The sequence below is a fragment of the Neospora caninum genome, chromosome XII, assembly GCF_000208865.1.
Source record: "Neospora caninum Liverpool complete genome, chromosome XII".
Lineage (NCBI taxonomy): Eukaryota > Apicomplexa > Conoidasida > Eucoccidiorida > Sarcocystidae > Neospora > Neospora caninum.
The window spans coordinates 4,405,908-4,417,039 of record NC_018398.1 but is presented as its reverse complement, the minus strand read 5'-3'; the positions used below and the strand labels follow the sequence as shown (position 1 = coordinate 4,417,039).

Below are 11,132 nucleotides of genomic sequence, written 5' to 3'. Positions count from 1 at the left end.
GGAGCAGGTGCGCCGCTTCCGATTGCTTCCGATAGAAAGTCCGAAAGGACGCTGGTCAGGGCTGCTCTCGGAAATCACAAGTCAAGAAACATCCCCCTTTCAACGAAGGGAAGGAGGGATTGTGATTTCGAGACAAAGCCTACACAGCTCATCTGCTGGAGCGCACCTGTGGTGCGTAGAGCTGAACAAACGCATTTCAGAATCCATCAAAATACGGGGAGAAAGCTTGTGTTAACACGGCGTGAATATCTGACGGCACCTAGACATACGCTTACTGGGAAAAATCTATAGTATGCCAGGTAGACAGTACTTCTTCAGGAGCTGTCCCGTGGAAATCTACTACCTTCGTGGTTTTTCCAGCAACGTTCGTTCTCGATGTGAGGCTTTCGCCAAGATGGCAGGAACCCGTTCTGTGCTGGGATTCCGGTGCGCCATGAATGGCAGCGCAGTGTATCCGGTGTACGGTAATAGTGGAGACAGCTTTCAGTCGCCTACGACAAATGCGTGCGTCTTCACGGTTGTCTTTACCCAAAAGCAGACCAACGTGCACAGGTCGCCAAACGTGCACGTGTATGCATGCATATAAGCCACAGGAGTTCGAAAACAATCGTGAATGTGTTTCTCAAGCTGGAGAAAACAGCTCTCAACACGGAAAAACAAGACAGACACATGCACCCACAGAACGGGGTTTTCCCCGCCTGATATGAGAATTTCCCCCCAGACTGCAAGCTATTCAATTCAGGAAACAGCGACGGGCAGTTGCCTACTTGGTTCGCGTGCGTCAACAGAACAATCGCCGACTCCACAGTCAACAGAAAGATGGAGTTCGTGGAGCTTAGCAGCAAGCTGTTTGGTTCGAATTTCAAGAAGAGTGGAAGCAGAAACTGCGACACTTGGGGGAGGGTCAACAAAAAGAGATCTCTGTCGAGAGGCAGACCAGAGTGCTAGCGTCAGAACGGCAATGCTGGCGAGGACGAGAATCGCAACACCGAAGGCACGGCCTGGACAACGCATGTCAAACACGCGATAGATGTACCCATGACCCCCATCACCATTTGGGAGGTCTAGGAGGAACACGACCACTTGCAGAGCCAGATATATCATGATGAAGATGTACTCGAAGACGACATGGCGAATCGGGATTGGAATACGCGAAAGAAGCAATGAATGCATGAGCGTGACAACCACAATCATAAGATGCTTCCATACGGAGTACCAGGACTCTGGAAATGTATTTCCGTTTTGATTCAGAAGGGAAAAGAAGATGACGCACACTCCCACAGATGCAACGAGGTGGACACTGTGAAGAACCCATACAATCGAAACCAGGAGGGGCGTGCGAGGTCGTTCCGAACACTCCGTGTCTGATTCTTGTTTGGACGCATCTGGTTTTGTTTCGGCATCCTGCTTCGCACTCGCATTTTTTTTTCGAAAACAGGTCCATGCCAAACTCTCTGGATATGAAGGATTTGGTGCCAAGAGGATTCCCTCCACACAGTAGACTTCATGTGACATGAGCTCGTGATATCCAGGAAGCAGTACACAATCTACAAGCTTGCGTCTTATGGTGGAATGAGGCGGAAGCGCGGGCGCAATGTGGCGGTGGTGGATACAGAAACATCCCCAAGGGCCTTTGCTTGGGTTGTAGTGCCGATGCGGATACTTGTGTCTTGACTGCTGGCTTTCTGTAGACGCCCGCGTTGAAATTCGACTTTTTGTGGTCCGTTTTTGCGACTGTCCAGTCACCTTTGCAGGCATCTCGAGCGAGGCGTTGACACTTGGCAGCTCATTCTCGTTCACCTCATCGGCCTGGTCAAGGTAGCATTGCGCGGAATGATCATCCGGTATTCTTTCTGTTTCTACGTCGCGAGAAATAAGTGGCGTTCTGAACGACCAGGCAGCCCTTACTGACAAGAAACAGAGAAGGCAAAAATAGATTGTCGTCAGGTACGAATTCCAGTTGGTGAAATACAGAAGCATAGGCCAGCCCAGATCCTTCTTTACGTCACGGGACGCAAGGACCTCGAGTACCAACAAAACAACACACAGAAAAAGTCGGATGACGACCAGCGAAGCTACATCAATTAAGTTGGGGAAGTATGAGGAAACAAAAACCTGCCGCCAGTCGCGGTGATGTAAATCACACGACCAAAAGCGCTTGGTGAGGCGGATCTCGTAGCGCAGGTGAGCACAGTAAGAAGGGTAGGATATCGCAAATGGAACTCGATCCAAAGCCGGGTTTTGCGAAATGGAGCTCGACTGTTCATTCTTTGTTACGTTTTCTTCTGGTGATCGTTCCACATCTCTTGCCCCTGCCCCATCGTCCTCGCCCTCATTGGCTGACCGGCTGAATCGCCGAGGACTCGCTTCCGTGGATGAATTTTTCGCAATATTCTCTTCCCAGCCCCAGAAAATCCTCGAAATATCCTGCAACGGCAATACGGGGTTGGCGTTTCTGCTTGCTTGGTCGCTGCAATCGACACCGCCGCCCAACGATCCGGGTTCGCCCTGTTGAGAAGAGGGAGTTCTTTCCTCCCGATAGCGTGACAATTGTTCAACTGGCTCTCCGTGTTCACACAGGCGCGAGGTGTTTAATTCTTCATCTGCCTCACTCTCCCCTATCTGTACCAGGCCGGAGTCTGTCGCAGGCATGCAAATCTCGGCAGCGGCCTCCAGCATTTGAGGTTGTGCCCCGAGCTCGTGTTCGCGATCCTCCATCGTCTAAAAAAGGTCGGTTCGTATGAGAAAAAACAACTCGGACAACGTGTTTCACGATAGAATGTCTCGTTTGGTAGGGAAGGCTTGTGAACGGTGTGGGTTCTCGCTAGTCGCCCAACACAGAAACCAGAAACCTGTATTCACTCGACAAGAACTGGATGTTGTGGGCTTTCTTTCCTGTTCAGCAGATTCTCATTCAAGTCACCTGCTGTCCAACCGACGTCTGTCTATGTAGACCGCAGGCGGATCGGTTAGAACAGTCTGATTAGATCAATCTGAGTGTTGCCTCAGGTGTTTTTCCAATTGGAGTCTAACGAACAGAACCGAAAAAACCAAGAGACAGGGAACGATTTTTTCCAGATAACAGTTTTCCGTATTGCTCTGCTTGCCAAGCAAATGACAAAAGATGACGGACAAAGAAAGAAAAAATGTTGAGGCAGATGGTGTAACACATTCGGAAGACAACGATCGATCCAAGACAAAGGCAGGAATGTTCAAAGCATTTTCCTCCAGACTACGTTTGGCTCGCGGTCGGTAGAGGCAAGCGTATTTACCAAAGAATGATATATATAATGCGGAAGACCACACATGTCAGCCAAGCAAATCCGGACCAAAAAGGTTAAGCTGTCGTTGCCTGGTGTCTTGCATCGTTGGTCAAAAATGCAGCCAAACACACATCGTTACTAGAACGGGATGTATATGTTGCACTGCCAATGCAGAATGTTCTCAAGACGCTCCCAGGCATCAGCAGCTAGAGAGACCGGAGAACGCTGAAACTGGAAAAAGAAAGACACAAAGTTGTTACCCAACGAATGCTGTTCTTCTTCTTTGGTTCACGATAACATTTTTGTCTAAAGGATGAGCGTCAGGGTGCCGTTCAAAATAGATGTTCGTTCTACCGTGGCCCGTCAGTGGCAGCTAGCCGACCGCAGATTCGACGGTCTCGCCACGCTGTGTTTTCTCTTTCTTCGATGCCCATCATTATGCCCGGTCACACTCCAGAAGTTCGAGAAACAGCCTGCTGATTGCGAATATGGTCCCCCAATCAAAACGGATGCGGTGGGAGCATCATCGTTTTTCCCCTCAACGCAGAGTCGAACGACTCCCGAGACTTCCTTGGAGAACTGGATTTCACGCTACCACTGTCTGCGATTCGGTTGGTGGAATATATTCAGAGAACAAGGGAATGTGCCTTAATAATTCGAAAAACCGCAGTTCGTACTAAACCTGTCTACCAGTTGACAGGGTACTGAGTGTGTTCGCTAAAGCAAAGCCGGTACGATTTGTTTTGTTTCCAGTTTTAGTTCCGGCAGCGACTGCTGCGCGAGCCACAGAACACAATCGTGCCTCAACACAACCGGGCTGGTTACCGCGTGCGACCGATACGAATGGAAAAAGGAAAAGAGTCAAACACTTGCCCCAGGCAAAGACATCCAGGATATCGCTTCACGAGAGTTTTGGCAAAACAACACCAGGGAAAGTGTAAACGAAGTGTGTGAGAGCCTATCTCGATTCGGTGGCCTTTCTTTCTTCTGCTCGTAGAACGGTTCTGCATCGTCACAGGCGCCGCTGTTTGGGTCACCACGCTTTTGCCACTGTTGAGTTCTGACCGATGAGGGAGTCGCTGGAATAGACTGAAGATGGATTGCCCTACGAGCCACGGGAATTCAAAGACTCGCGAGCGCAACCAGTTGCCGCACATAGAGCGGATCAAATGAAACTCACACTGCCGCCACACAGAAAGAATCTATCGCCAGTTGCACCAATGCGCCACAGCTCTCTTCTTTGCGGAAAACCATTTGACGTGTTCTGTCGGATCCAACAATGTCATTGGACACTAAGCGACGCACGGCTCGAACCTTCTGACCACGGATCCATGTGGTCTTCCGTCGGCGCGTGCGAATGATACGTGGTATTGCCAAGTCTTGGTCGACTCTTAGATGTTAACGCCATCCCCCCCTAGGTGTGGCAAGAGTGCGCGAGAAAGAAAGTGTGTCTCGTTTCCGCCCAGTACAGCTTGTGTCTCAGCGTCTCCCTCAAGCAGCTCAGAGTGAGCACCAGTGCCGTCGGTCAGTGCTTTTGTGAGGCCGAACGACAGAAACGTTCTCGGTGAATCCAACCGCGCTCACCCGCATTGCAGGTTCCCTTCCCAGCTGAACACGTAACTCTACCGGTACGAATACGCAGGGTAGTTGTGTTTCCACTGGTGCAAGCCGCATCTCCACGGATGCAAAGTGACAACGTCAACAGGCTGTGGACGTTCTGCGATCCGATGCCAGAACACCGGGACGGACGAAGCTGAACAGGACCTCTCAAAGTCTTGGGATGAGTACGACCCGAGAGCCAACACACCTGCATGCTCAATACCTACAGAGTTTCTCTATAGGTATACATTGAACTGCAGATCGTCGCGGCTCTTTGTATTTATATACGCAAGAGTAACCGTGCGCACCTAAACGTAGACGGAAAAGCACGAAGAAGGTCGTGCCGGTCTCCTGCCTTCAAAGCAAGCAGAAATGGAATATTGAACGATCGTGACTGAGCCGTCGGCTCCTGTAGAAGCGGGGACTGCACAGCATCACTCTTCGGTGCCTCAAACCTACAGAGCTCTACATGCATGCAAGCATCCACATACAGCTATCCATTCCGCTGTAAATGCACATATCAATACACACTAAGACATCGCAAAATGCCTGTTCCCTCCACACGGTCTGTAGACGGAATTACGTCCACAGATCGAGCTTGTTTTGATTTTGATCCGCAATGAAATAAGGGAATGTCGCGCGCAGGACCGGCCCCGCGAGATATTTCTACGTCCAGTCGTCGCGGAAAGAACCTTTAGCTCCCTATCAAGTTCCCGAGGGGGTGCGGCATTTGGGAAGAGGCACAAGCGTCAAACGATGTTTCGATTTCCTCGACAGTCAGAAGCTGAGACGCATCCCAAGTGTCTCGATTTGAGCAGCCGCCATCGGCTCGTCCGGGGCTACTTAGTCGATACGGACGACCCCCTGAATGCCTTCAAACACAACCCACAAGACAAGGACATTGATAAATTTCCTTCAGAGAGCCGTCTTTGTCCTGGCTGCTTACGCGTTCTCAGTGGGAGCGGCGATTGGCGTCCACTGCGTTTGAGGAGAGACGACTTCTACACCCCAGACCAAAAGTGAAACGAAGACAAATGCGGATCCCTCGATGGGAACCTTCATGCTCGCCGCGATTCAGGACACGAAGCTGGAAACATAATATGCCACAACGACATACGTGTCCGTGAACACATACATAGGAATAAGCGTATCGACATATATAATGTATATTGGCTTATGGCTACGGTTCCTGTATGCTCATGGATTAAACGGTTTCGGGCATCTACTGTAGATGTGCTGCTACGCATGTACAACGCGACACGCGATAAGAGCTCAGGCACTCGTCTCCCGGTGGACAGGGCAAGAGAGGGTAAGAGAGATGTGGAACAAGCGAGGGAGAGGCCTATCCGGGATGGTAGAGAGGCAAAACACCAGAGGAACTGCAAGAGAGAGCGCGGGAGAGAATCCAGAGAGACAGAGGTCCCAGGCGGCTGCACACGGTGGATTTGCCTCATGCCCTACCTGGGTAATCAGGCAGAACCAGCTGATACTTCTCGACCATGGACCTGGATGCATGAATGATGCACAAGACTCCGAATGTGTAGAGAAGACAGCCGGCCCCAAAACTCGATGAGGGTTTTGGAAACGGTTCCCGTTATGAGCATGCACATACCGGTCGCGGTCTCGCCGTGCTTTTCTACTTGCGCTGTTGTCGGTTTCTACGTCCCTAGGTCTGCTCGCCTGCATCGCTCCTTCCAGGCGTCCATCGGTCCCCCGTAGCCCGTTGTGTTGTTTCCCTGGCTCCACGCTCTGCATCTCCCTGGTGGTAGTCTTTTATTCGTGACGGGAAAAGACCTTTCGACACGAGACGGCGGTCTCACAGCACAAAGAGAGAACCGAAAACTCACTCGGGCACAAACCGGCCTCCAACAAAGTGGACTTTGCCGAAATGCTTTGCGCAAAGCTTCGGCGCGGTGAGCGAAATCAGGTACTGGGGCTCCAGGCCTTCTCCTCTCACATTGCCTGCTCCGAGAAGCAGAGGAAAGCGAAGGACGGGCAAAGAAGCAGTGACCCAGGGCCGGAGAGACAGGACAGGGAACCCGTTCCCACAGACTAGACAGCATCGCAAATCGTGGTAGGTTCGCACGCGAAAAGTTCCCGAGGGCCTCTCTCATTCATCCCTGCGCAACGTGAAGAAGGCAAGAGAGAGCGACTCTCGGCTTCCACCCTCGACACCGTGCGCTGCTCTACCAGAATCCGACTCTTCACCGCGTCGTTCGCCCCCCTATCTGCATGTGTTCGGTTTCCGCTTTGCCCTAGTCTCGTGTCCTCACGCGCCCTGCGACAGTTGCCACGACGCTTCGAACTCATCGCTGGTCGCGTTCGGATGGCAGCCTCACCCTTTTCCACGTCCCATCCCGAGGGAATGTCGACAGACAGAATTGGGATGTTTGACGCTTTCAGCCTTTGCAAAACCTCGTCAAAGGGAGGGCGCAGAGCGCCTTTGAAGCTGAACCCAAAGATGCTGTCGACAATCAAGTGAAAATCTGCCAGACCTACAGGCCAGCAGATTAAAAACCAAACAAGCAAAACCCTTCACGGTCTCTGTACGCCGCATGCGTCGACCCCGTACCCCGATATCTTCTTCACCCACTGCTCTCTCCATATATATATATGTATATATATCGCACGGGTTCACCGCTGGCGTGCCTGTCTCTTGCGTTCGTTTCTCGCTGTTTGCCGGTCTCTTGTGTTTGCGTCAGTCTCTGTTCGGCTCGGAGGGCTGTCCCGTCGCCAAACACACACACACACACACACACACACGCAATTGTTTCCTTTGCAGTCGCAAGTCCACGCGTCTACCTGGAGGCGCTTCGAAAGTCACTGGAACGCGATGGTTCTTCAGCTGCTTCATCAGGCCCTAAACAGAGAGAAGAGAGACCACCCGACAACCCAAAAAATGAGAACCGCCGCTACAAAGAAAAGAGGAACGCCACCTCGGGATCTTCCTCCAAATCGACGACAGCTCACCAAACAGATATATATACTCACATAAACATATATATATATATATACATTCACATAAACATATATATATATATATATATACACATTCACATAAACATATATATATATATATATACATATATATTCACATAGACACGCACATATATATATATATATATATATATATGCATATACGTATACAGGGAGAGATAACCGGCACCAGGGGGAAAAGCAAAGTGTCGAGGGTTTTCGACGAGTCTTGGTGACACTGTGTTGCGGTGGAACCACTCATGATTCGCCAGGTGTTTGGAGCTTCTTCCGATGCAAGCGCACACTCAAGAGACACATTCGATGATCTCCCACGGGTGTGCGTGAACTCCTGCCGACTCGCGCAATAGCAGGAAGTCTCTGTTGCCACCTTTGTCGATTTCTGTCGCCTGGTGCTAACTTTGCAGCCCAACATCCGCAGATCCTGAGCTGTTACCGTCCCTCCTGGAACCCCGCCTTTTCCCTTTTCCACGCATGCAGGGTTCACCTCAAACAGAGGCTTGGCTGTTGGGCGAGGGTACCAGACGTGGACCTGGTAGCCGAAGAGCTTCAAATGCCTCGCAGCAACAAGTCCGTCGCCGCCGTTGTTGCCTGGAAACACACGCGAGGGTCCAACCGCGTTCGTGAGTGGACGGGACCATTCCGACGGGCGGCCTCTCCTCAGTGGCACAGACAGTCCCAAGTCCTTTGTGATTGTGGTTTTGCCCCTAGAGTGCGGATCGCGAGTCTTGTGCTTCACGAAATTTCTTTCGCAACTGCTCGGCGCTTGTCAGATGTGGTCTGCACGCTGCCCCTAAGAGAGATCTCCAGAGAGAGGCGCGCGCGGCCTTGCTTCCTGCTTTGCATGCGGATTCTCAGAGCTCGAGAAGGCGCCTCACCGGGGCCAGCAACAACGAGCACGCGTGCGAGACGCGTGACTGCGGGCGAAAGCGGAATCGCCTCGGCCACTGCCTGGGCGACGCTGAGACCCGCCAGCTCCATCAGCTGCAAAAGCGCCGAAAAGAGAGAGACAGAAGCGTCGCGGGTTTGCCGCTCATGGAGCGACGCAAAGAGAGCGATGAGAAGGCAGAACCCGAGGCCGAGACCAAACGGAAACCGGTACAGCTGAGAGGGAGGAACCAAAAAAGGGGCGAGGTGCGCGACGAACGACGGCATAGAGAACCGGACACGGTTGGTGTCGTCGAGAACTTTCGCGCCTTGCCTGGTCAACAGAGTACCCCACCTCGGGGCCCATGAGGTCCTCGTCGAGCGCTTGAGCCTGCGACTGCGTTAAATACTGAAGGCATACACCCCGGGCGCATGGAAGCAGAGCGCATTTTGCAACACAGATATCCACCTGTATCTAACCATCATCGCTATCTATCTGCAAACACCTATCTGCATCTATTGACCCCGATCTGCCCATCCACTCGTATCCAGTTTCATGTAGTTACAGGTCAGCCTTAAACCGCCAGCTGATAGGCGCTGTACTTTCGGGCTCCTACTTGTGAGCACCTGGAGATGGGTTTGCACCTATTTGCCTACGGGGCTCGAAATCCCCCCCCCGCAAGCGTGTTTCAATATCGACGCCTGAGAGATGCCTTCGCAGCGAGGCCGACGGACAACGCAGTCAGAACTGAAGCGTGCACATCTGTCGCGCGCATGCGGCAGAGATCCCCTTTGTTTCGTCTCCACTAAAATTACAAAAAAACGGGAGAAAGGAAAACGCGACTTACAGTCAAATTGCAGTTCGCCTGTGCCATGGTGGACGGAGGTCGCGACGTCGACGAACAAAGAGAAGACGATACAGGTGATAAAGGAGAAGAGAGGGAAGAAGACCGGGAAGAAGACAGAGAGGAAGACAGAGAGAAAGGCAGAGACGATGACGGGAAGAGAAACGGGGAGACGAGGAAAGTGCTGCCTTTGTCTGGACGGGTGAGGCAGGCGCCGCGGGAACGCGGGTGGGGGCCTATATTGTTCGCCACAGAGTCACGTCCGGGCTTGGAGACGCCTAGGGCGACGGCGGTACGCGGGGACAGAGAGGAGTGGCTAGTTGGGCTCCAGACACCGGGAAGGAAGCTGAGGGAAGATACAGCGACACGGAGGAGCACGAAACGGCCGCGAGTTCTGCTCCTCGGCATCGTCTCATCCCAAAATGCGCGAGGGTTTCGCACATGCGAGACGAAGGCTACTGGTCTGGGGTTCCCCTCGACAGAGGGACTCCAGGTGGTTCTTCGAGTCAGAAAATGCGAAGGCGACATACAGCTGCCGTGGTTGTTCTCCCGCGGAAAAAGGCAAGAGAACAACAGAATTGAAAGTCTCCCAGGGAGGAGGACAGCACCCCTGAGACCAGGAAATACCCGCGAGTGCGTGACTGGAAGCCGAGAGGCGACGCGAAGCGAAGACCGAAGCACTGGTTTCGAAAAACGCAGCTCGATGCGCAACTACGTCCAGGGACTATCAGACGCTGAATAGGACACAGTCAAGAATGAGCACCGGAAAGAGAAGACAGAACAAGAGAGAAGGAGAGGGAGAACGACGACCAAGAGAGACGATGAGACGGGCGATGAAGTTTCAAAGGTGACGTCGGCTGAGGAACGGAGAACAGAGGCTGCACTGAAAGAGCTGTCGGGCAGTCTGAAAAGAACAGAACGGCAGCCGTGAATTTGTATGTGCGGAGACAAGAAGGGGAATTCGTCTTGCCACAAAGTCACGCGAGACGGCGCAATCGTCCGCCAGCCGTGCGAGTCAAGACGCGATTAAGCGCATCAAGTGACCCAGAGAAACCGGAGAAGGCCATCCAGTGTTGATGGTGAGAAAACTCTTTTCCCGTTTTCCGTTCCCTCTCCTTCATCTTCTCCGCGCTCTAACAAAACTTACGAAATGGGATGCGTTTCGCGACGGACGGCTGCCGTATTTTTTCTGTGCGGAGACGCGACAGGCGAAAACAGACAGCGTTCGCCTTGGCTTTTGCGGCAGCGGTCGCGGCTCTCCGCTCGGATTCTGTGTGACGCGAAAGGGCCGTGACGCAGGGAACCCCAGCCTGGCGACTCCTTGATATTTGGTCCTTCGGCGTTGCGTCCTGATTTCTCCGGAGCGCCTCAGAAAAAGCAGAAACGAAGATGAGGCGGGACGTTCCTTTGACGCTGTCAGGTGTACATACAGCTGAACGAGCGGCGGGTAAACTGCATGCAGTTCCGCGCAGCCCATCCGCAACGCTAACACACACGTGCCGAAAGAGAAGAGTGCTGGGTGTTTCTCCGCTTCCAGGCAGACCCTGAATTGGAGTCCCAAGAA

At 52.5% G+C, this 11,132-nt stretch overlaps 2 protein-coding genes across 2 annotated transcripts; both read right to left on the bottom strand.

The window, feature by feature from the left end:
* Positions 1–738: 738 nt before the first annotated feature.
* NCLIV_065810 (conserved hypothetical protein) lies at positions 739–2,718 on the bottom strand (the record flags this gene model as incomplete). The annotated part of the gene is made up of 1 exon (XM_003886132.1): positions 739–2,718. The coding sequence occupies one exon, from the start codon at positions 2,716–2,718 to the stop codon at positions 739–741; it is 1,980 nt and encodes a 659-aa protein (XP_003886181.1).
* A 2,987-nt stretch (positions 2,719–5,705) lies between these two features.
* Positions 5,706–9,598, bottom strand: NCLIV_065800 (hypothetical protein; the record flags this gene model as incomplete). Its single annotated transcript, XM_003886131.1, has 9 exons — positions 5,706–5,734; positions 6,324–6,367; positions 6,710–6,824; positions 7,202–7,357; positions 7,665–7,722; positions 8,344–8,447; positions 8,735–8,840; positions 9,079–9,132; positions 9,572–9,598. The coding sequence occupies 9 exons, from the start codon at positions 9,596–9,598 to the stop codon at positions 5,706–5,708; spliced, it is 693 nt and encodes a 230-aa protein (XP_003886180.1).
* Positions 9,599–11,132: the final 1,534 nt, after the last annotated feature.